This window comes from Argopecten irradians, chromosome 11 (genome assembly GCF_041381155.1).
Source record: "Argopecten irradians isolate NY chromosome 11, Ai_NY, whole genome shotgun sequence".
NCBI lineage: Eukaryota > Metazoa > Mollusca > Bivalvia > Pectinida > Pectinidae > Argopecten > Argopecten irradians.
Window position 1 is genome coordinate 18,662,612 of NC_091144.1, and position 27,234 is coordinate 18,689,845.

The following is a 27,234-nucleotide window of genomic DNA, read 5'->3' on the forward strand; positions in this document are numbered from 1 at the left end:
AAACTCATATGGCTAGTCATATATCGGTTACTGTGATATAGTAAACACACTTTTAACCTTTTAACAGATAACAGCTGAAATTAATATGTAGGCCACTTGTAAAGGTCAATGTCAAGAAAGCTTTCTTTAAGATATGAAACATGCAGCTTATATTGATTGAAGCAGACTTTGAAATGTTGCGGTTTGCTTACAGGTTGATCAGACAATAAGTGATATAGCAGGAAGTGAGGTGGAAGTGGATGCAAACTTTATCACCAAATCCCAGATGGACTGTCCAGTACCAGTCAACATGATGTCCGGTCTTAAGTGGGGTGTGAAGGTGGCGGTCAGTAATGACCGACTCAACAAAAGTCCATACTATACAGTGGTGGCTTTCACCGGTCCATGTTACAGCTGTACCACATCAGGATGTCAGACTACTGTAAGTAGATTTTATGATACTGTCATACTTATGAAACCTTTCTCATGACGTGGTGCTGGGGACGTATAGCGTTATATGCATGTTCGTCCCTTCCTATCCTGTGATGTTGCCTTCAGATTCATTATGAAAGCAATAGTATTCATGTCATACAATCCTTGTTTTTGAGAATGGAAAGATAAAGCTTGAATTCTAAGACTAATTCATAATCAGAATTGTATAATTATCTCAGCAAAGTCAAGTTATCCTCATGCAACTGAAAATGGCCAGATATATGCATTTGGCTTATGAAAAAAAATTGTAAGTGACTTTTGACATTTGATAAAAGTTGAAAAATGATTTGAAATGATAAGCATTTTATATGTAATGTAATGGTACTTTACAATGATTGTAATTTTGTTTGTTTCCAGACGGCTGGTTGTGTGATAGACAACAGTTGCTACAGCTCATTCACCAACAAGCCTAATGACGTGTGCCACTATTGTGATGCCTCACTGAACAATACTGACTGGACCATGAAGATTGGTTTGTAGTTTTCTAATCAATTCTATTGAATAAAGATCTCTTAGTTTAAATATGAATGTCAAAAGGTTGAGAATTACTAATTCTAGATAGATATGTTAAATGCTTGAAAATTTTCCGTTTTCACAATAACGCATGTGTTCATTGAGATCAATGTAATCATTTTTCAATCTCATCTAATGGATAAAATATCTTTAAAAGGTTAATGTTTGCTGCAACTTTTCTCACTTGTATGGTTTTTCCTTTTAATAATAGGACGTGTGTATGGCAGTAATGTCAGTAGTAATGGTCAGTAACTACAGGTAACACTGGTCAGCCATTTTCCCATTTCTAATTTTCTTACAAAATAAACATTAAAATTTTATTTATTTAGCTCCACCAACTTGCACTCTACCAACAACACCAGCGCCCCCTACCACAACCACCAAATCCACCGTACCTCCTTCGCCGACCACAACCACAGTACCAACAACCACCACTCCAACAACAACTAGTACTACAACAACCCGTACGACAACGCCCGGCATGACTCCTCCAACCCAACCACCAAAGACAACGACAGAGGGACCCGTCCTGAGCCAGGAAGCACAACTGATTGTGGTTGTATTGGGTGTTGTCGCTGGTCTGTTTGCTGTCCTGGCCTGTATTCTAGCTGTTAAATATTGCCAGCGCCAACCGTAAGTATTTTTTTCTGATGACGATTATCTCTAACTACTTAGATTGTCGTTTCCTTCTGTTTGTCTTTGATCATTTACTCACAGCTTGTTTGTTACTAATATGTAGTAAGTTTGTATTCTTTGTACTACAGTAAAACACGATTATAATGGACCTCTAGACACCAACAGGATTACTTCGTTATAAGCATACATAGTTCGTTATACAGATAATGCAGATATATTATGTGAACTTTAACAGGGAATGAAGATTACTTCGTTATAACCACAGATTTGTTGTAAGTGTGTTCGTTATAAACGTCTTTTACTGTAGTATATTTGATTTGTTATTAATGAATTTAGAGATCGAGAAATTGTTGGTTCTAAACATAACACAATAAATTTCCGAGATCATTTATTATTCAAATGTGAAAAGTCAAATTCATCATTGATAATTGTCAATATTAATGATATCGTTATTTTCACGTTGATTGAAATGAAATATTCAATGTATACCTGGCGCTTATTTACTAATGAATTACTACTGAGATACCCATTACTCAGTTGTGTGACGTAATGATTGTTGCTTTTAGTTGCTTTCATAAAAAGAAACAATGTGTTTAGTGTTGTGTTTTGCGCATGCTTGTGCTTGCTTCATTTAGTTCATAATCTGGAATACCAATGAAATAATTCACCAAAATTAGATGTTTTCTGCATTAGATTAATATGCATCTAACCCGAAAATCAAGTTGATCATCAAAAAACAACAAAAAATGTTCAGCCTTAACTAAAGTATCGTCATAAACTAGAAATGTTCGTTTGGTAAAATTTTACACAACTATGCCAGGAGTATACAAGTCTCATTAAAATTATAGGTATATGTTGTTCTGTCCTGCATGAAATAGCGGTGGTTGAATAGCAACTACACTGTAATTTAGACGTTTCTAATATTATGAGTAGATTGATACACTAACTAGTTTCTAATCATTTAAGTAGTTTGGTATTCTTAATATCATCCTGCGAATCGCAGAGAAAAGGTGACTTGATGGAGGCAACCGTATAAACACATGACTATAATATACAATTAGGAGATAATTAAAATAAATACCTTCATTCTATGCACATTGTATACAGAGCAATTATTATAAGATAGTCAAAAGACAATTACATTAAAATAGATTATACTATCATACCTAAAAATGTCTGTATGTGTCTATAAAGCCTCTATAACATATATCTAATAATATTGTCAAACTATTGTCATTCAACAATCACGATACTTTCAACATGTGTCGTACATAAATGACAGATAATTTAAATAGGCTATATTTTTAATTCTTTTTTTTTTATAAAGTTTCCTATCTCTTAACATTCACCTTAAATAATTGCCAGTGGTGTTGGTTTGTGTACTTAATTTCATAGATATAAACAGCGATCCTTGCATGAACGGCAATCGCCTGTCGCCTGGTAAATATGATTTGCGTTTTGAGGTAAGGTGTGCTGATGATTTAACCATGGGAAATATATTATCTATACACGTATATACAAAATTATGTCAATTTACACATATGGTATACAGTGGTGGATGGGTATATCAATAATTCTCATACAGCAGTGCTTTACATTATATGTTTATATGCTTGCGGTATAAGGTTTGGGACTTCACTTTGCGTTTGGCACTTTTGTATTATATTTTGCTTTTATTAATCTATTTAAGTGTTTTGGATTTTTGAAAATGGCGCATTCTTGTTGTAAAAAAAGCCTTTATCCATTTCTGATGCTAGAAGGTGTAGATCAAGTGATTCAAATTTAAAGGGTTGTTATAACAGAGAATAGTCCTACAACATATATGTAAGATCTTATTATATGGATAGAAGTTGAAAATATTTAAAAGGAGCATTATTTGGTGTGAACTTAGTCTTACAAGCATTAGATCCCACCTGGATTCCTCCATTAAACTGATAGTTTTATTTTGGTGTTCAAAATTTCATCCATTACTGAACTTTCCTCTATCTCTAAATTGTTATCTGCTATTACGCAAGAATAATGAAATCTTGTAAATTGACCCGACTTGACTTTCTGATCTTTTGCACTCTGATTTGATCACTGTAGTGTTATTAATACTATATCACCATTAGTAATTTGTCCTTCCAATTATCTATGGTACTCAGATATTTCAACTGTAGTTATTTCCCCTATCAAGATTGAGCGTGGTCGGCGTCTCAGCTGAAATAAATTGACACCATCATTGTCTTGATTCTGATCTGCCGTTGTGTTCCAACTGTTTTATTGATGCTAGGAGTTTTTTCCTTTGTCATTTATGTCCTTGCTACCCTTGTTCCCCTTGATACATAAATGATCTCTACCCTATGAGATTAATATATTATAAAATAATGACAACCTGTTATATCTGTATTACATACTACCCAGCTTTCTTTATTCCATGCTTGTACCATTTTACATTCCATGGGCTTATATATTAACATGTATTTGCTTTTGGCACTGATTTTAATCCTGGAGGCTTGCATGAGCATGTGATATTGCCATGTAGAATGCTTAACACTCAGTTCTGTACAGTTGCTTGAATACTTGTGTTGAGTTAGTTAATGTCCTTTCATGCCCAAATAGGTGGCACATTTTAGTTAGTTTTCTTTTTTTTTCTTCCATTTTTCTAGGTTATATTCCACGTAAAATATTTTTGTAATCATATAATACAAATAAAACTCGACATTGTGTGATTTTTAATTTTGAAATATATATAGTGAAAATCAACATTTTTCGAAAACGCTTTTTAAAGTTCAATTGTTTTTTTTAAACAAATAAAGAGTCAATGAAGGAATATAAGAAAATGGTTATTGGATTGCAGGTCAGAAAAGAAACGCAACTCATATTTACCAGATGACAAAAGTTATTCTACAGTAACCAGATCCAGTATAGAGGAGGAAAAACAGGCTTACCCAAATCCAGCTTACGATGTCGGGCCCACGTCTGTGGACCAACAGACTTCGTACCTTCACGGGGCCGTAGCCCCACGTACTGATTTAAACCAGGGTTCTAAAGACCCGACTCAGCTTAGTGATAAACATGCAGAAACTACTGACGCTGTCTATCCTACCCTATACTAACTAATATGGGATGATAACCAACACCACACAAGTGAAATGCACTAAAACCTATTTACAATATAAAGCATGTTTACAAAATTATAATCTAAGCCAAAATCAAGCAAGGATGTAGATGCTGAGATAAGACGACCCATTAGAACTTTTGGTTAATTGTGCACATTTCGGAGGGGAAAAAAATTTGAATTTTTTTTTTTATATTCACTGGTAATATGGGTTGTCTTGCTTTATTCAACTTAGCAAACTATTTTACTTTTATATTATTTAAAGCATGTGTACATATCCTTTTTATATTGGTAAACTTCGTTTTTTGTTTAACATTTACAAATGTTTAACTCTTTTGTAAATATCTATCATATTAATCAGAAAATTAGTTTAATTTGTTGCTCTCTTTTTTTATTATAAAGATATCATTTTTACTGAATTTGCCATTTTTAGAGAAACTGTAATTTACAAGCCTTACCTCACACAATTCAAGCTTTATTTCTCAAGGCAATTATCACTTTTAAATATACAGCATTACATTTTACTTTTCCAATGTTATCCCTCATCTTTTAAATGTATTTACTTTTGTGTAAGAACTTAATGAGTATAAAATTGTTATGAAATATAGATTAAATTCTCTTTGAAATAATGAAAATAAGCATTTTCTTAAAGATTCTCCACCGCTGACAAATGGTAATATTTCTCTATCAAAAACAGGAGCAGACAATTTAGTATTTTTCGTCAGTTACAAAAGTTACTTACTTTACACCATAACCACTTTTGAAAAGTTTGAGCTTCTAATTTTACTTCAAGATAAAAATATCAAAAATAATTAATTGCATCCCGAAAAAATTCCGTGGTACTATATCCTATATGGAATGCAGTACTAATTGCGCATGCACCGAATGCAAAATAAATTATTCTAAATTACTTTTTGTGTTTATAAGACATTTATAAACACGATTAAACACCAATTATTACTCAAATGATGTGTATCATTTATGCTCTGTCGGCGGTGAAGCATCTTTAAATTTAAAGATTATTTGGCTATGGCGGGATGTTCAGCATTTGTTTTGTGAATAGCGTGTGTAATAATATATTAACACTGTATCTTGACATTTCCTCTGTAACACTAATTCGGTGACAGTAACTTGCACATTGATGTTAATACTTTGTGAAATCCAAACTATATTTGTGACTTATGAAATGACTTAATTACATTAATACATTTTGGGAATGTATTAAACCACATTTATATATGTCAGAAATTAAAGAAGGTATCCAAGACATACCAAAGTGCTTTAATATGTATTAAATTCCTATTAAATATAAATAAATTAGAATACTATATAAACGGTTTTATTTTTCATCAGGGAATCTAGGACAGGAAGCCCTAGAAATGGCTACTCTTCAGGACCGGAGAGTATTGAAGATCGCTCAAGAGAATTTGACAATTTAGCATATGACAATTTTGATAAGAAAACAGGACTGAGTGGTGTGTCAACATTCACTCCCCCTCCCCATGAGGCTGCTCAGCCTTACCCCTCACAAAATGTCGTGGATATGTCAGCCATGGAACACGACCCCCATACTAAATTGTAAAGTAAGATATAGTGTATATAGGTATGACTGACAGGACCAAATCTGTAGTGCTATGTATATTAGGTTGTAGAGCAAGGAAGTGATTGTAACAACTGAATAAGGGGAAAGATTTAAAAATTGATGGACTCTTTATTAAAGATTATTATGTATTTATTGTTGTGCCATCAATCTATTGTACGTAAGTACTTACCGTAGTAAAAAGTGCTAGTGTGTGGAATATTGAATACAATCCAAAAAGTTTGATATTTCAGTATTCTTTATAGTTAAATGTAAAGAATTAAATTTTGTAATATATATTTTTCTTTTAATCTGCTAATATCACATGTAAAATTCACTGAATGTGCAAATGGGTCCTGTTCAATACCTCAAACCTTTCAGACATGTGAAGAGCTGCTGTATGTCACATGCATATTATATCTCTGTATTATTAGCCAATCTTTATCATTCGGAAACATGTTACAAATACAATATTGTATTATGAAAATCAAAACAAACTTCTGCCAGTAACGAAGGATATTAAATTTTCATTTGAACTCATGAGGTAATATGAACTATTGAACAACAATTATGGAAATAAACTTTTATATTGTAATATAAGATATGGGAATTAACAATTTGTCAATCTTCTTCAGGACGTTTTCTATATTTCATCAGAGTATGTATTTGTTTCTTGTGTAGTTTTATATAATATACAGTATACATAGAGTTTACATTATAATAATACTTTATTCAATATAGATTTATTATACAGAAATTTTTTTATAGACTATCTGTTTCATCTACTTAGTTTTTGTACCAGTGCATAATTATGTTAATCATTCTAATTTTTTGTGTTCATTGTTCATTGTCTCCCTTTAAAGTGCTTAAGAATTGTCAAAACATATTTTTTTTTCAAAGAAGTTATAAACAAATTTTACATCAGTTAATTTGATAATGAAAACCTTTTACTTTGATGAATTTAAATATATACTGTGCTTAAAAAATTGGAAAAAATGGTAAAAATTGTGTCAAAATGTTTTTGTAAATTGTCATTATGTTTACTTCATTACGCATAATACTATCTGTGGCGCATAATGTCTAGCCAATCTTGTTGAACAATTGGCAATCGATGCATAATAATTTCTTAAACATGTTTGTTCTGTCATTAAATTTTACATTCAATCTGCAATATACATTAATTAACATGACAATGTAAGAATCTGTCCATATTTTAATGGACATTTTATAACAAAAATATATTTTGAGTTTTATCGTTGTCATTTTCTATCCAAAAATAAGAGAAAATATATTTTAATAAACACATCTTCCATAGCAATGTTGTTTGTTTTTATTTACTTTTTTTTTTTTATTTACTTTTTTTTTATGTCACCTGAGACGAAGTCTCAAGTGACCTATTCTAATCGCCTTTTGTCCTGCGTCGTCCGTCTTCCGTCGTACGTCGTATGGCGATAAACAATTTACTTTTTCGACTTCTTCTCCAAAACTACTGAACCAAATTTGTTGAAATTTTGCAGAAACCTTCCATAGCCAAAGGTCAACCAAAATTGTGAATTATATGGTCCCAGCCTCCCAGGGCCCTGAGGGGTGGGGCCAAAAGGGGTCAAATAGGCTAAAACTTCAAAAATCTTCTTCTGAAATTCCAGAAATGGTAGAATTAAATACTCTTCATAGATTAAAAGGTCTTGAGGTCCTTTACAAAAATTGTGAATTATATGACCCTGGGGTCTCACGTTCCCTCCTGGGGAGGGGGTCAAGTTTACTATAGTTTATATAGGGAAAACACATTTTTGAGTATTATTTGGTCATTTGTAATAGGAAATAAGTCAAATGTTGTCAGACGTATCAGTATGAGAAGGCCATTGAATCCTATTAACAATTTTTCCACGACTGACCCCCAGGGGCCTGAAGGGTGGGGCCAAAAGGGGTCAAATAGGTTAAAACTTCAAAAATCTTCTTCTGATATTCCAGAAATGGCAGAATCAAATACTTTTCATAGATTGAAAGGTCTTGAGGTCCTTTACAAAAATTGTGAATTATATGACCCTGGAGTCTCACGTTCCCCCCTGGGGAGGGGGGTCAAGTTTACTATAGTTTGTATAGGGAAAACTTATTTTTGAGCATTATTTGGTCATGTGTAATAGGAAATGAGTCAAACTTTGTTAGAATTATTAGCCTGAGATAGTATTTTAACATCATATCCATATTGGTCCTGGCCGACCATCAGGGGCCAGAGGGTGGGGCCAAAATTGGTCAAAATGGCTAAAATTTCAAAAGTCTTCTTCTGAATTTACAAATTTGATGGAACCAAATACTCTTCATAGATTGGAAGGTCTTTTTAAGGCCCTTTACAAAAATTGTGAATTTCATGGCCCTGGCATCTCAGACTTTCCCCTGATTAGGGGTCAAATCTATTTTAATTGATATTGGAAAAACACATTTATGAGCATTATTTGCTTAATTTTCAATAGGTCAAACTTGGTTAGAATTATTACCCTCTGATAGCATTTTAGCATCATATCCATATTGGTCCTGGCCAACCTCCAGGGGTAAATGGACGGGGCCAAAAGGGGTCAAAATGACTAAAATAAGAAAAAAAAATCTTCTGAATTCACAGATTTGATGGAACCAGATACTCTTCATAGATTGAAAAGTCAGTTATAAAATTACTGACTGGTTTCAAGGGCCTGATGATGGGCCAATATATAGTGTTTTTGTGTCTTTGTTTCATTCTGTATCCGAAATCAGGTGACCGCTAAGGCCCATGAAAAAGGCCTCTTGTTATATTTATACACAGTTATAAATGGGACAAATTCACTTGCCACGTGATAATGTTGGTGCGGGACTAGTATCTACTTGCAGTGGTGATGGAACGTAACTCTTTGTAATCTTCTTGCTGAAACGACGTTTGCGTGGGATATCACATTTTGACGTCATTCAATCACCAACAGAAACAATATTCCCGCACAAACGTTATCGGGCATCACAGAAAAGTGAATACATTGTAACGAATGACTGTCTTGTCCAGTCCCACTTTTAGTTTTATTTTTGGGTGTTTTTTTGTAAATCATATTAACAGTCATGACCATTAATGGGCTAGTCAGAATAACCAGTCTGGCTGGTCATTATCAAATAAGATGTTCTGGCTGGTCATTATCAAATAGGACGTTCTGGCTGGTCATTATCAAATAGGACGTTGCAATCCACAGATGAAGGGCCGTGTGAACAAGAAAATGTTTCTTCATTACCAATGTCCCATCATGGCCCTCTGCACCTAACGTATTCGCCGTAATTAGCGCCCAGGGCGCTTAAATAATTGTAACAAAGGGGGCACTTCTTAATGCACAAAATGTAAGTTGTGGATGAGAAAATCAGCCATACTTTAAATCTTTCTGAACTGATAGTACATAAATTTTTATCCTGTGAGACAAATTATTATGTAATGATTCGATCACATGTAAAAGACTTACAAGTTCATGTAATATGGGATACAATGCTGATGTTAGAGGCATCACATGTTGTAAAACATTGTTAAATCCATGAGATAGGGGCGTTCATACAACTTCAACTCAGAGAAGGGGGGGATGCTTATAGGGGAGGGGTGCTAATTATGGTGAATACGCAATTAATGCTTATATACGTGATGCAGATGATGGTTCTAAACAAGACAGCATGGTTTACTTTACACAGAGTAAAATCTTAGCAACATGTGGCATTTGGATTGAAATCATATGAGGGGAAAAAACAAGAACACAATTTACAGATTTTAGAGGAACAACTTTCTAAATGATTTCCTAGACTTGGTCCTTATATATTATTCTTTGTCATTCGATTACGTACTGTAGAAGCAATTCTTTATTCTTATACAGTAAAAGCCTCCCTCTGTATAAAAACCACCTACTTAAAAAGACCACCTTTCCCAAATGACTAATTTCAACAATTCCAGCTGTGTATAAAGATCATCAGCCTATAAAGGTAGTTTCCCTTCTTTGTCAGTAAATGGATTAATAGAATCTTACATGGGGCTGTCAGGTGGACAGGGATATCTCAACCTGAGTTAGAGATTTTGGCTGGTCAACCCGAAGCTTGCCAATGGTTGATGGTCAAAATCTTTTTAAGATTCATGTAAGATTCTTTTTCTCTCATGCTTTAACGAGAAATGGTGAAAATATAAGTTGATATGAATGTCGATGTGGGTATAAATGGTCGCCGCATGTATTGATGACGTCAATGTCTAGCATGTGTGAGCTGTCTTTTCCAGATCCTGGAAAAAACAACAGAGTTATCATTTCCCCTAGCAACGGCAGCATAACCCTGTCAAGTATGGGAGAAAGAGGGGTCATTCCTCTTTGCCTTTCCCTTCTTTGTTAGTCAATGGATAGATGGTTTTTATCTCTTTGCCTTTCCCTTCTTTGTCAGTCACGAGGGTTGAGATATCCCTGTCCTCTTCACAGACTCATGATTCTTTTTCTTCCATACTTTAGTAGAAAAAATGATGAAATTCCACTTGGTTTCCAGCTTTTTCATGGTGCCATTATCTCAGGAACGTCGTTATGCGTCAAAATTGATGACGTCATCTACAATGCACCCCGCAGTTACGCCGCATGTATTGATGGCGTCATGTTATTGTCTAGTACGTGTGAGCTGTCCTACACCCCTCTGTGTAAGATAGAGGTAGAGATATAGAAGAAGAAAAATCCAATAAATTTCAGGTATTTTCACTTTAGGCTCCAAGTACTACATGCATATGATTTGAGAAAACTCACTTCATTACATTCTTGAACCAGGAGGCCCAAGACGAATAATTTTACACTGAACGCGTTTATAGATACTTTTATTATATCTTAGAGGCATGAGGAAAAAAAATCTGTTACCTGAAAGTGATTGAGATCAGGTTATCTCAGTCTCGGGCTAAGATTTTGTAACATCCCAACCTCGGCTAACGTCTCAGTTGGGATTATGTTACAAAATATTAGCCCTCAGCTGAGATAACCTGATCTCAATCACTTTCAGGTAACAGATTTTATTAAAATAGACTAACCATCTGATAAAATACACAGGTAATTCCTGAATATAATTTCCTTTCGATGATATTGGTCGGGTATAACATGATGATGTGTGTCCTTGTTGATAAAGGAATATACGTACAAGATGTAAAAAATAGACCTTCAACATGGTGAAATACATGTACACAGGAGTAAGACCATATGTCACAATCTTTATCCATATTGCTGATAGGGGTACATGTAGTCTGAAATAGAATCGCAAAATAGTAAATTACAAACGTAAATTCCAGCCTTGGTGTCCATATCAACAATACAGTTACATTGAGCCTAATTTAGTTTCTAACAATGATACAGATACAGGGAGCCTATAAAACAGACTTACAATCTGTTGAAATACTCAGATGATTCCCTGATCCTCCTTTTATTAGGTCATCTGACCCGAAGAGTAAGGATGACCTATTGTCATCATACACAGTCCATCGTCGTGCGCTGTCTGCCGTGCGTAAATTTTCATTTAAACAACTTCTTCTCAAAAACCAAAAGGCCAAAGGTACTGATATTTGGCCTGTAGCATGCTGGGATAAGGGCTACAAGTTTTGTCCAATTGAATGACTTGACATGCATTCAAGGTCACAGGGGTCAAATAGGCTAAAAACTTTAAACAACTTTTTCTCAAGAACTGAAAGGCCCAGGGTACTGATATTTGTCCTGTAGAATGCTGGGATGAAGGGCTACCAAGTTTGTATGAATGAATTAATTTGACCTTCATTCAAGGTCACAGGGCTCAAAAAGGCTAAAATCTTTAAATGTCTTCTTCTCAAGAATGGAAAGGCCCGAGGGTACTCATATTGGGCCTACAGCATGTTTGGATGAAGGCCTACTAAGTTTTTTCAAGTGAATGACCTTGATCTATATTCAAAGTCATAGGGGTCAGGTAGGCAAAAACTTTTTAATGACTTCTTGTGAATAACTAAGAATTTAGCCTAAAGACCTTATATTAAGCCTATGATATGCTGGGATGAAGTGCTACCGAGTTTGTTCAAATGAATGACCTTGACCTTCATTTATGGTTACAGGGATCAAATAGGCTAAAATCTTTAAACCAATTCTTTTAAATAACTTAGAGGTCTAGGAGACTGGATATTGGACTTATCGCATGTTGGGGGATGAAGGGACCTTCATTCATGGTCTAATTCATCAAATATATCAGAACCTGAACTTCTTCTATTAAAAGAGTTCTTTTGTTTTGCCTTAATAGTTTTCCACTACTATATTCTTTGAGGTGTTATATTGTGCCAGTATAGTCAGATGACTGTTATATGTAAGGCCCATTGGCTTCTTGTATAGATATGGAAACAGTCCCACAACCTTGGTTAATGTGACGATTTATTCTTCCTACTGTCACTGCTGATGTTTGTATGCATATACTAATTTTGCAATTGTATGGTACAACTCAATGTAGGGTTAAAAACATAATGCAACCTAATACTGTTTACATTTGAAAATGGAAATGCATCATTCTTCAGCAGGATTTTGTGACTTGTACACATCACACTCTGCTGGACCAAAGATATCAGACTTCCTCACAGCTTCATTTTCCTACACAACAAAAGCTTCAACTTTTCGTTCTCCCTTTTGATGGCATAAAAAAAGAATTTTTGTAATTTGAAAATATGTAAAAATCATTACAATATTGATCACTTTATTGTGTCTCCGAACACTATTACAATTATAATTATACTGCTAGTGTAAAATTATATGTTATAGTAGTTCAAAGTTAAGGTACAGAATAATATTTAGTTATTATTTACCATAAATGAAATAGATCTGGACTGCTGAAGTCCACAAAGATGTTGTACCCTTTCAGAAGATAGGGTTCATTGATACAGACCACAAGGTCAAACACCACTCCATCCTGACCACTGATAGCTGTCTAGTATAAATTTTATTTGTGAACAATACATTTTTATAGTCACAAAGCATGTGTAATTTAATGACAAGGTTGAGCTATATCACACAATGTGTTTTCAAGATGGCGGCGATGGCTCCCATCTTGGATTTGGGATCAACCCTAAAATAACAACACTTGGTCAGGACCACGTCATGATCATTTCAAGCAAGTTTAAACTAAATTGTACCACTAGAACTTGACAAATATAAAATGTGGAAAATTTCCTAACGGTAGATTATAGACAGTTGACTGTGATAGACAAAGCATGATGACTTTGAATAGATGTAATATCTTTGATATAGTGATAATGAAAACTTTGAAAAGAGTTGGTAGTATAGAACCCATGCATTCAGATAACTACAATTTAAAATTTAATATGTTTTTATTTTTCATTTATTTTCAAAACATGTTATTAACACATGTGGATTTTGATTTTACTTGTTCATTGTATGAAAATGAGCAATTAATTTGTCATCAAAATGAATCCAGAATATGTCTCATTCTGTTTGATGAAAAGCTGTTGTAAGTGCACAGACAATAAAAGTAATATAAATGTACATTTTGTACTGTGATAGAAAGAAATAATTGTTTCATTCTGAAGCTTGAGGCTCATAAGATCAAATATTGCGTGATTTCTGTAATCACACACCGACGAAATCCGTGCTACAAAAGACAGTTGACATAGTCCCAACGTTGGACAGCTGTCATGGCTGCCCACGTTATCGCGTGGCGGAAGAGTATTTCCTCCGTCGTTTGATTAACTCAAATAGCAACCCTCAAAAAAGCCTGACCACAAAGTCAAGGTTAGTGGGGTCGCCATATTTAGCCGATATTGAATGGTGTGGGAGACAGGCCTTACCTAGTCAATGGTAAGTCATTATTACTCAGATGACAATCCGCCTTCACAGCCCTGTATTTTTGTACAATGCATGCTCTGTTGGGGGAGTGGGTCAGGTGGGTCACTGCGGGGGAGGATTGGTTACTATACAACCTGGGGGTCTCAGGATTTCCTTAGTTTATTGGAGGCCATGTAGGTTGTACCAGCCATGTGCTTGGCATATTAGAGAAGGAACTACTATCATGTTGTTTGTAGCAGCTATCGTTGGGCCCCTTGTTGGCATAACATGAAAATTTATGTTTTTATTGATAACTCCACTACTGTAGCCAGCTTAAACAAGGGGACTTTCCAAAAACCCTATACTCATGGGACATATTCGTAATATGTGTCTTTGTTGTTGTCTGTTCTATTCAACTTTCATATAGTGGCTAGGCACATCAAAGGTGTCAACTATGGTATTAGCTGACACCTTGTCACGCTTCATGAGGCAGTACATTTACAACAGTGTTTGTCACAGTTTGTATATGCCTGTACCAGTAGTGTTACTTTTCTGGACCATATGTCAGCTCCATCCTTTTTCTATATATCTGAACAGGTGCCCAGGGTCCTGCGTCTTCATCCACCTTAATGCAAGCACCTTGATGCTACAGTGGGGTTCCCTTCGGGCAAGTAATTTTTCGAAGGTCCCACAGGGGGGGGGGGGGGGGGTGGGGGGGAGGGGGGGCGGGGGGGGGGGGGGGGGGGGGGGGGGGGGGGGGGGGACGTAAGACTTACAGTACCTACCGTGTCTTCCTACAGAAAGTTTTGCATGCTAGTTGACATACCCTTAGTATTCCCTTTTATCTCCAGTTAACTTGGGTCGTATATTTGCAAAATTTTTTTTGTCTGAACGTCTCTCTTTCCCTCCCTGCCATACGACGTACAGTATTTGTCTATCAAGATGTTGTACATCTAGAATCAGGCTTTCCCTAGACCCGTCTGGCCATCCTTTTACATTAGTATCCCATCTTGAAAGGACGCACGCTGAGCCTGACCCTAGGTGACCACACTTGCACCCCTAAACTCCCCATTACCCTTGTGCATCTTAAGGAGAAAATATTCTCCCAAGATTTGTCTGATCCTCAATCCAAAGATATCACCTTTTTGGTCAGCTATAGCCTAGTGGCCTTCTTTGCCTTCTTCAGGTGAAATCCAACTTATTTATAATCCAAGAATCAGGCCTTCGAGAAGTGTAAACATTTAAGTAGGCGTGACGTTCATATTCATCTCACAAATCAGGGAACTATGCCTTTCTGTCTGTCTCATGGTCCAAAACCATTCAGTTTAAAGAACGTTGTCTTCTTATCCCCCTCCCTTATTACCCCTGGGTCACCATTCTGCCCCACACAGGCCTTGACCTTGGCATTTGCCCTAACACCTGGTGCATGCCAAAGGATGGGGCCAGGCCTTCGTTTACAGATCACATAGTGGGATACCGGGAACCCTTACATGATGAATCTACTTTTAAATCACAATGTCACAGCTTCAACCAATGAACTGTGGTAATAGCGCTACTGTGAATATCGTACTTTATATTGATGAGGTATCCGTGTCATGGACAACCAATGAACTGTGGTAATAGCGTTATCCAACATACACTATGTGCTATGAACACCTTTCAGGATTATTGTGATTGTGAGATACCGACAGCAGTTTACACAGACTTTGCAGACGTGATTGATACAATATGGACACATTAACTTTGATCTCACTGCCTGTGATAATAACAGTGACATTTTAGTCTCTACAATGAATATCATTATTTTATACTTGTAGTGTGGAAATTCTTATTAATACGTTTTTTTTTTTTATGATCCTACTTCTACACAGGTTTGGGCTATATTTTTTGGAAGACCAATATTTCATATTTAGGGACTATCGTTTCCACAGATATATATTGTGTATTATTACAGAATATTACATAATATTAAATATTGGTTACTTTTGGCCCAAACCTAGTCTTTGTGTTTTTATTTACCAACAGTATATCTGATTAATGTAGGTAAAAAAAAAATTATTAATAAGATGGAATGTCACCTAATTAGTTCTGGCTCCACTACTTCATGTTCTGATTGCCCAAGGGTCACTTTCATCCTCTGTCAGCTATGTGTTTATATGTCTTTAATTTGTTTAATTAGTTGTTTCATTATATATTCTAACTCAGGTGACCGTTAAGGCCCATGGGCCTCTTGTTTATATCTAGTTTCAGATATTTTTTTATATCTAGTTTAGTTTTATTTCCGATACACAATGATTCCAATGCTTTACGATACACTCCTATGCAAGCTCTAACAACACGCCGTTCAGGGACACCTCAGCATGACCCCTGTGGTTAGCCAATCTGCGTGTCACCTATGAAATCTTAGGTGTGATTAAAGGGACAATTCCCTCAGGCTAATTCTTTTACGTAACCAAGAAGCAAAATGTGGCATATATGCATTGTTCTATATTTCTTATGAAACATATAACACAAAATATTGGCAAATTCCATGTCATTGCTTAGTATTTTAATTGATACCGTTGTAATTACAAATCGTTGATCAATACGATTAAGCAGGTACAATATGTACGCTGTACCCATACCCGAGCCAAAGTCACGCACGTTAAACAAATGAACTACATAACCACTGAGGAGGTGATAGAATGACTTTTTAGGCAAGACAATTTACTTAAAAAGGTAAACACGCTGCTGTCAGAGCAATTTGAGCAGTTCTAGACAAAAGTTGCTTTACGCTACAAGCAAGGGATTGGGTTCTGCATATAAGATGTTCGACCACAATGTGTAATGGCGGACAGCGAGCGAGTTTGAACATTTCACACGCATTTCACCACCATAGGCTTTTGTGGCATATCACAGTAAAACCGACTCATCTAATTTCCATTAGAACTGGGTTTTTCCCGATATATGTACAAATTTTAATGTTCTCTTATACTGAATTGTCCCTTTAAATCTCAGGGAAGTATAAATGGCTACTAGTATGTCACAAGATGTTCCAGGGGTCATGCTGAGGTGACCCTGAACGGGAAGTTGTTAGATCATGTATTGGAGCGTATCATAGAGCATGGCAGTGGAGCAGAATTACAAGTCTAATTTTAATTAGATATGGCAGACATACAGTTGAGTGGACAAGCCCAAATTATTCTCTCCTTTTTTTAAAGGTGGGATATATGAGTGTAATGTTTGCTGATGATGGTGAAACCATGATTGGGAAAGCTGCACGTGTCAGTGATGACCAAAAGGGGCGCAGAATTGGACACCAGTTACAGCGATATATCGAACATCAACACAAGTCTGACAAGCAAAAAAACGTTCAGCCAATACATCAATGCTAAAAGGAATGTTGGGAAAGGTGGAAAATGGAACAGCAGAGCTTATTTCCATAAGGGTATGTAGCAGAATTTTTTTAATTCAATAAATTGTTTACTGTAAAACTGAAAACAAGAGATCCAGAGTGATATCGGTGCCCACCAAAGAATGATCTATGTCTGACATTGGAAAGAGGGATCTTTTCCCTGCTTTTCAAACTTTTTCAAACATACTACATATGAAATTTACAGACAGATCGCTTGAGTACTTTCTGAGAAATAGCGGTAACAAACTTCAACAATGAAGTCCAAAATGGAAGACAGTTGGCCATCTTGTTGATCAGTCTCAAAAGGCATTATGCACAACTAGGACCCAAGAGGAACATACGTATGGAATTTGAGAGAGATCCCTTCTGTAAATTTCTGAGAAATAGTGGTAACTATCAAATACAAGATGGCGGCCACTTGGCCATCTTGTTGACCAATCGGTTACAAAATGCATTATGCACAACTAGGGTCCTAGGGGAACCTACATATGAAATTTGAGACCGACCCTTCAGTACTTTCTGAGAATTAGCGATAACAAACTGTAATTATCAAAATCCAAGATGGATGCCTGGCGCCGATCTTGTTAACCGATCAGTCCAAAATGCAATATGCACAACTAGGGCCCCAGAGGAACCTACATATGAAATTTGAGAATGATCCCTTCCGTACATTCTGAGAAATAGTAATTATAACAAGAATTGTTAAAGGACGAACAGACGGAAGGACGGACCAGAGATGAAAAGCGATTTGAAAAGCCCACCATCTGATGATGCTTGGCTAATAATAAGATATTTTGAAGAAAGCAAGACTGCAGAGCATGAAGTTTTATTGTATGTTAAAGCCGGATCTTTTATTGTACAAATTCTAAAAAGCCGTTTTGCCGTGAGTCAAATAGCATCATTTTTAGTCAGTATAGGCCTAGGAGAAACACCTCAAACTGTAGATTAGTCAAGATAGTGGACAACTCGAGGCCCAGAGGGCAGAGAATTGTTCGTTATCTTGACTAATAAGTACAACTTTCACTGTACATTAGTTCACCTGTAGCTGTAGATTAGTTTCAACTAATCTACAGGTCCAGGTAAACTAATGTACAATGAAAAGTAGAGAGTAACACTACATACAGCTTTGTAAAAAATTGGACAGATAAATAACAAGTTTAATAGTCTAAATAAAGCACTGGTGACAACAAAAGATGACATCATAGCCATATTTTAAACATGAGTAATTTTAAGCTGTCCTAGCAGAAGTAAAACTTTAAATAAAGTAAACGGCTAATAGGGGAGACTTTTAATTTACGAAGGTTATAGACTACAGTTGGTGTACTTTACTTTCTTCAACAACACTTTGTATTCAAACGGAACATGATTTCTTTACAGAACATCATGTACTTCAAAGGCAAACGAGATAGTATACAGCAGATAGCTCCAAACCATGGCCAGGTCCATCTTTTAAACAAAGAGAAACTTCGAGAGATTTTTATCAATAGCAGGGAAAATAAATGTTTATTTCCCGATAAAAGACTTATGGTGGATTTAGTAACATATCGTTTATATGAATCAAATGTGGATATTCTTTATGATGAGCATTGTCATGTTCTCTACAGTAGAATTGACCAATCAGAAGGTCCAGGATTCTGCAACAGTATTGACCAATCAGAAAGTTCTGGACTTTACAGTAGAATCGACCAATCAGAAGGCCCGACACTTCTGACTGTAGGGTATGCCTACCTTACCCCTACAGGGTACTTCTGCAGTATAGACATATATGGAAATTTTTGATAAACATATCCAACAGCATGTACATGAGTGTAAAGAAAAAGGGATGGATATGGTGTGGTTTGGTTGTGTATACTTCAAAGATCACCACGACTAGAGTATTATCTCCAGGGTCATGAAGAAATATGGACTTGTAAAGGACGGGAGTTATTTAGTGTATTTAGCAGAGGAGACCGGAAGATTTTGAGCAGAATTAGCGTGATGCTGACTGACACATATTCTGTAGAAAGCTATCAGCAAGTGTACATTGTAGTTCTTATTCGGCTGTGGACAACTATATGAGTAAGAGTAATTTCATATTTGACTTAACAACTATCAGTAAGTGTAATTCATATTTGGGTGTTGACAACTATCAGTAAGTGTAATTCATATTTGGGTGTTGACAACTATCAGTAAGTGTAATTCATATTTGACTGTGGACAACTTATATATAATCAGTAAATGTAATTCATATTTGGGTGTGGACAACTATCAGTACGTGTATTTCATATTTGACTGTGGACACCTTAATGTAATTCATATTCAGGTGTGGACAACTATGTGGACAACTATCAGTACGTGTATTTCATATTTGACTGTGGACACCTTAATGTAATTCATATTCAGGTGTGGACAACTATGTGGACAACTATCAGTAAGTGTATTTCATATTTGACTGTGAACAACTATCAGTAAATGTAATTCATATTTAACTGTGGACAACTATCAGTAAATGTTATTCATATTTGACTGGACAACTTATATATAATCAGTAAATGTAATTCATATTCGGGTGGGGACAACTATCAGTAAATGTAATTCATATTTGACTGGACAACTTATATATAATCAGTAAATGTAATTCATATTCGGGTGTGGACAACTATCAGTAAATGTAATTCATATTCGGGTGCGGACAACTATGTGGACAACTATCAGTAAATGTAATTCATATTCGGGTGTGGACAATTATCAGTAAGTGTAATTCATATTCGGGTGCGGACAACTATCAGTAAATATAATTCATATTCAGGTGCGGACAACTATGTGGACAACTATCAGTAAGTGTAATTCGTATTCAGGTGTGGACAACTATCAGTAAATATAATTCATATTTTACTGTGGACAACTATCAGTAAATGTAATAAATCTGATCACAGGCCAATATACAAACAACCTGTCTCATCTGTTGTCGCACAAAGAGCCTTCAGTTTTACCATGACATTGTGTTCTGTATTTACATATTACAGAGTTATCTGTCCTTGTGGGTAGGTATTGATTGTTATGTCATGTGTTTGGGAGCATAACGCCATACGTTTCTCAGAAAACAATTAGAATTTTACTCTCAAAATATAATGACGTCATAATGGATACCTACCCGCAAGGAAGGCAACTCTGTAATATGCAAAGATGTAATAAGAGTCTATATAAACCCCTGGATTATTGAGACGAGACAGGAAGGACATTATCACAAAAGCCAACAATACTCTCATATCTTTGTTTATTCAGACAAAATTGTGTTCATATTAATAATAAAATGTTTACATATCACAATAACACATACTGACTCAGTATGACTCGATACCAATTATTGCACTCAAGCACCCGGCTCTAGATTAATAGATATCCATTTACAGGTAAAGCATTGTCAATTTGAAAGTTACAGTTCAGGAAACATCTCCATTTATGAGAAGACATTTCACATTTCATTGTCAAGACAAGCAACAGAACATTGTTGTAATCAAGAAATGATCAATAAATCTAGAGCCAGTATTCAACAATCATATATATAGTGTATTTAAATAAAATAATACATGTGTATTAGACAAAACACAGACACTTTGCGTTTCTAAACAAAAATGTATTTGTAAGCCGGTGTAGACTGTAGTAGCTATGCTGGTGTGAGTCCCTGTTGATTCTAGCCACTAATACTGGATATGGACATTTGACAAATCACTGGTGTAGGGTACAAAGGATGAGAGGTAAATACAAAAGCCCTGATACATGTACCAGAAATGAATAACTTACATCACATTCACTTAGGTTTGGAAATGGATCTCGCAATCCGTTTTTGGAAATGGTGCATGTTTGTGTTGTCAACACACGTGATAACAGAAGCCTAGGGTTGAAGCAGGTACATGTAACATATATAAAATTATTATATGTTGCAATGATGAAGCATGCATAAATTATTTAGTGTTTCTAACTAATCATGATCTATGCAATGCAACTTTGTTTCATCCTTCTTCCTACAACCGGAAACAAATTTATTTTACAGCCCTTCCACTACACTCCAACTCATACACACATGAAGAGTAAAGTTTCACACACAGTCTTCAGTCTCTAGAAACTCCATTCTGGCCTCTCTCTATGATCTCGCGCAGCCTCTGCATGCGTTTGTCGAGCTGGTTTGGGTCCCCGCCGGGGTGGGATCGGTGGTATAGCTGTATCAGTTGGCAGTACTCTGTGTAGGTAAATTGGGCTCCCTTCTCTGCTATTGATGTTAGGATATCCTACAGAAAAAAACATGATATGAAATATCAATAATATTCAAGATATGGCAATCTCAGTATGGACTTGAAAATTCTTACTTCAACATCAGATTTGAAAAGTACTTTGCATCTTTAAAATTTATAAAATTTGACTACACGGAAGGATAATTACTTTTTCTTATTTCTTTTATTTTGTATGTCGTTTATCATATATGTATCAATTATTGACTTTGAATCTACCATGTAGATGGAAAATGTGATATCATTTCATTATAACATAATTTGTTTAAAAATCTGATTACCAACTTTTGAAAGTTGTTTTATTTAAAATAAAAAACACATTAAAGCAAAAGACTTAAATTGCATTAAATATGTTAATAACTTACGTCTGGATTAAGGTAGAGAAGTTCGTAGTATTGGCGGGCCATATCCAAGTCAGTTTCTCGGGACATGGAAATGTTGGTCAGGTTTTGTTGGATAGCAAATAAATTCCTACACCTGATGGAAGTAAAATAGTACTTTTTTATTCAAGTAAGAAGGTTTAAGATTATTCAAATTCATTTTAAAATAAACATATTCTGTTGATGAAATACCTGAATAGCATGTTGGCTTTTAGAATGTTGACAAGCATATTTTCTCAACCCCGTTAACAAAACCAACAAGGTCCCGGTAAAGTACAAGGTACATATTTTCCTCCATATCAAGCATCATATCCTATCATATAAATTTGAGGTTTCAAAAATCATTTCAGAAAGTGAGTATGTTTGACACCCTTATTTATGAACTGAGGTTGATATCATTTGAATTAGCTGCAGACTGACAATTTGGTCCTTGTAGCTGTAGACATGTAGACAAGTGTTTAACTTCTCCATAGGAAAGCATAGCCATGGGGAATTAGTGTGATAACTGATACAACACACATAGAAACTTGGTCACAACATGTGCTTATTTGTTCATATAAAGACAATATAGTGAATTAAAAGTTAGTTTAAAAAACTCACATCTTCTTAATGCCATTCTCGTTGATCTTAGGTAAAAACTGTATGCTGTTCATCAATATAGATGCCACCAAGAATCCAAGGCCTTCAAATATATATCTGTCAAGAAAAATCGTCATTGATAAAAGATAGCATAATTATCAATGTGGAGTATGTCAAGCATTTCAAGGTTATAATGAGTTGAATCTCACAAATTACAACCCATGTAACTTGGTGACACTGCATTTAATTTGAAGTAAGTGACCTCTGAAAAAGTTCTTTATTTGTTCAAATGTCTTTCTAAAGCTAATGAGATAATGATGCTTGACTGCCTTTCACAGTTCTCCTTCAATGTTGTTCCAAACTAAAAATGATTAATATGTCCAAGGCTACAGATAAATAGTCTAAGAGGCCTAATTGCAGGGGACAAAAAATTTTGACAAATAATATTATTGATAAAGAAAAATTTCATTCCCTGTTTTGATTGTCTGAAAAGCTGGATGCTTCTGCTATTCAGAGGAAGGACCAAGGGATCTAGCATTATCAACACTTTCAGACACTGGCTTAAATTTACAACTACAAGTATATCATACAAATGAGTATAATATGTACTGACTTAAATTTATTGGGCTGTAGACTCTGTGACAACATTTCCTCCATAGCAGTTAGGTCCTTGTTCAACTTTAACACATTGGAGTCAGGGTCAAGGTCATCAATAGGTCCTGCATAGTTAGACTGAAAATAGAAAAGGTCAAGGTCATCAATAGGTCCCGCATAGTTAGACCGAAAATAGAAATGGTCAAGGTCATCAATACGTCCTGCATAGTTAGACTGAAAATAGAAATGGTCAAGGTCATCAATAGGTCCTGCATGGTTAGACTGAAAATAGAAAAGGTCAAGGTCATCAATAGGTCCTGCATAGTTAGACTGAAAATAGAAAAGGTCAAGGTCATCAATAGGTCCCGCATAGTTAGACTGAAAATAGAAATGGACAAGGTCATCAATAGGTCCTGCATAGTTAGACTGAAAATAGAAAAGGTCAAGGTCATCAATAGGTCCTGCATGGTTAGACTGAAAATAGAAAGGTAAAGATGTTTTCAATGAATACGTACGTTGTACCAGTATATATGTCCTAAATGTATCTTTTACACCCGGTCCACCCCAACTGCGAATGATAAATATTATGAAGTTCCTTACCGTCAATCGATTGATTTGTAACACAGCGAGAAATTCTGTACCGTGTAGCGATAAACGCTAACACTCTACCGACACAACGTGGCTATTTTTAGACTCGAGTACTGTCGCCAAATCCACAGGTAAATCGCGGGGCGCTCTGGCTACATCAGCTATACCAAACACAATCGTAAATGTTACAAATACCGTAAAATCTTGTGTTACTTACACACCAGTGTACTTTGCACATGTATTTTTTCTTATGGCTTTAAATACTGAAAAAAATCTACTATCGGTATATTTTGCGCATTCAAATTTTGGGGAAAACGATGTCCGGGGAACCACAAATTCAGTGTTATAAAGGTGGTAATTTCATTGCAAAACATTCACAATAAATGCTTGACAACTTGCACAAAAAGTGTTGTATTTAGAAGAAATAACATAATATAATTGCACTGTGCTTGTTTTCTTTTATTGGCCACCGCAACTGAAACAGTGAAATATATCTTGCAGAACATGTCAAAAACATTGGCAGTCCGCCGTATTCGATCCGTACACATGTCAATGTCTGGAGATATTACACATGAATAGTTATCAGAACTATTTGAAAATATTATAATTTAGTTACTTTAATATTGCCACAATAAGTTTTAAGTGTGTTTGAGATCATTAACAAACTTTAAAGAGCATTCCGATAGCATTTACGTTGGCTTGCAATAATCACATCGTGAGTGAACTCACTATCTGTACGGCACCAGATCCAAGCTGATGGCTAATTATATATAACAGTACGGTTAAAATGCCACTAACCTTGTAGCTTGTCAGTTTTGCTGTAATAATATTACAAACCACTTATTGAAAATCCTAAATATAGGACAGTTTAGGACTCGTCTTATAAATCCCACGTGTGTTTTGACTTTTTGCACACGGCCTGCAGCCGGGACATGTTATGGCGGTTCCCTACGTAATGAGCATAGCTAGATCTATAAGGAGTTTCATATGCAGTTTTACTAGAAATATGAAGATTTGTTAAAATATCTAAAATAAAGAAATACTAGTCAAGTGAATTTTTATGCAATTTGAAGAATATTTGTTTTGTTTTTAAGTAGATACAGACGCATTGTTGATGATATATAGATCGGTTAAGCTAACTAGCCATTCAGTTTCGTTAAGCTGGATGAGAGGCCCGAGCGTAGCATCCAGTACCAGTTTACCTGTGGATTTGGCGACAGTACTGGAGTCTATAAATAACTACACTCATTCAATACATCGATACAAGTCAGCGGTAGAGCGGTAGGGGTTTATATACACGCATCGTTCGCAGTTGGGGTGGACCGGGTGTAAATATTGTATAAACCTTTGTGCAAATGACATTACAGTTTTCAGAGATTGATAAAGTGCTGTAAGGAGATTCACCTTCATTTCTACTTAAAGCATACAATGCAATTTCCATTGTATTTAATTTCCTGACACCAATATCTAAAATAAATAGGTAAAACTGGACCAAGGTAATCTCCTGGTATTTTGAAATTACCTGACAACTTACATCTGGCAGTTTCTATCAACTTACCTTCTGGGTGATCTACAGGTAACATTGTAATTATATTTACCTTTCTCTGTAGACTTACCTGTAAGTTTGTTACTACATGTATATTTACCTTTCTGGCTACCAGTTCCAGGTAGTAGAAGCAGTGAACTCTGACCTCTAAGTGTAACAGCAGCAGACAGATTTCAGCAAGCTCCTGGAAATCCTTCTCCAGCGTGTTAAGTGACCTAGATATAATTATAATAGTCAGACATTGAGACCGTCTTTGTGTGCAAATCAGGAAACCCATTTTACCCTTACCAATAGAAAGAACATATAGTGATCATCATGTATGATTTTAATGTTGATGTATTTTTCGTTTCGACTAGTATAAATTTTTGTACGTCTTTAGTTATTTCATCAGCTATCCATTTAACAAAATTTTATTGAAACGTTTGCACTACATAATATACCTTTATCTTTGACATTGAAATAAATGTCCAGTAACCGCAATTGATGTATGACCATATATCTGGTTTTCATTAATGGTCCAAAATGATGACAATTGAAAACAAGACAATAACTAGTGTATGTACATATAGATACTTACTCCAACGCCTTGTGTGATACTGGTGGATATTTCTGATAAATGAAAAATACAACATTACAGAAATCTCTTAATTTAAGTAATAACAGATTCATTGAACATTTCTGAGATCCAACTTAACATTTAGATTGCGCAAAATGATAAAAAGAAGTATATTTATTGATAAAACACAATGCTGTCAGTCAAAATTACATTCCCTTGATTAAATTAGAATTAGAATTCTCTATAGAAGTTTCTTGTTTAAACAATTCTCATATGAAACATTATAATAATGATATTAAGATAATCCTGCTCTTCACAAAAGGGAACAATTTGATTTTATTCTTCTCATTTCAAATAAAGAATATATCTAGTAAATAATAAAGAAAACATTCTGTTTCTGATACATAGACTTACAGATGTTTTTTGTGATCCCTGTTTATCAGACTTTGAAGACAGTGACTGGGCGAAGTGTCCAAGCCTACCTGTAAACCACTCCTGTAAACAAAACCACAGGACAGGTGTAAACATACCACAGTAGGATAAATGTCTCAATAATGTATTAATGGCTTTTTATTAATACATGTAAATAAGAGGTAAAAGTACCAAATCTAACTCCATGAAGTCATAGATCCATATTAGGCAAGTTTTGATTGCTACTGTTAAAGTTTAGACAGGTTTTCATACTAGCCTCTGCAGGGGTCAAAATAGACAGGCGCACTCACAAAACTCTGGTGAAGCCGGTATAGGCAAGTATACATACCTGACTCTGGTGATAAGTTGGCTATAGTAGTCGGTATAGACAGATGTACATACCAGACTCTGGTGATAGTTGGCTATAGTAATTGGTATAGACAGGTGTACATACCAGACTCTGGTGATAGTTGGCTATAGTAGTCGGTATACACAGGTGTACATAACAGACTCTGGTGATAGTTGGCTATAGTAGTCGGTATAGACAGATGTACATACCAGACATTGGAGATAATTGGCTATAGTAGTCGGTATAGACAGATGTACATACCAGACATTGGAGATAATTGGCTATAGTAGTCGGTATAGACAGAAGTATATACCAGACTCTGGTGATAAGTTAGCTATAGTAGTCGATATAGACAGGTGTACATACCAGACTGGTGATAGTTAGCTATAGTAGTCGGTATAGACAGGTGTACATACCAGACTCTGGTGATAGTTGGCTATAGTAGTCGGTATAGACAGATGTACATACCAGACTCTG

The 27,234-nt window shown here is 35.4% G+C and overlaps 2 protein-coding genes across 7 annotated transcripts in view; one reads left to right on the forward strand and one right to left on the reverse strand.

The window, feature by feature from the left end:
- Window positions 1-7,614, forward strand: part of LOC138334902 (uncharacterized) — a 110,522-nt gene extending 102,908 nt beyond the window's left edge. The window contains exons 98-102 of one of the 4 annotated variants that reach the window (XM_069283731.1): window positions 194-421; window positions 829-943; window positions 1,314-1,617; window positions 3,016-3,060; window positions 6,074-7,614. In XM_069283731.1, the coding sequence (XP_069139832.1) occupies window positions 194-421; window positions 829-943; window positions 1,314-1,617; window positions 3,016-3,060; window positions 6,074-6,302 (921 nt within the window). In that variant the 3' untranslated portion in view covers window positions 6,303-7,614. The other 3 variants (XM_069283734.1, XM_069283733.1, XM_069283732.1) reach the window with 3 other exon arrangements.
- Window positions 7,615-20,725: 13,111 nt separating this feature from the next.
- LOC138334903 (exocyst complex component 4-like) overlaps window positions 20,726-27,234 on the reverse strand; it is a 32,163-nt gene continuing 25,654 nt past the window's right edge. For all 3 annotated transcript variants that reach the window (XM_069283738.1, XM_069283737.1, XM_069283735.1), the window contains 7 exons: window positions 26,412-26,492; window positions 26,019-26,050; window positions 25,542-25,656; window positions 23,327-23,445; window positions 22,735-22,830; window positions 22,120-22,231; window positions 20,726-21,754 (listed from right to left, as the gene is read on the reverse strand). In XM_069283738.1, the coding sequence (XP_069139839.1) occupies window positions 21,578-21,754; window positions 22,120-22,231; window positions 22,735-22,830; window positions 23,327-23,445; window positions 25,542-25,656; window positions 26,019-26,050; window positions 26,412-26,492 (732 nt within the window). In that variant the 3' untranslated portion in view covers window positions 20,726-21,577. The remainder of the gene's footprint in view (window positions 21,755-22,119; window positions 22,232-22,734; window positions 22,831-23,326; window positions 23,446-25,541; window positions 25,657-26,018; window positions 26,051-26,411; window positions 26,493-27,234) is intronic.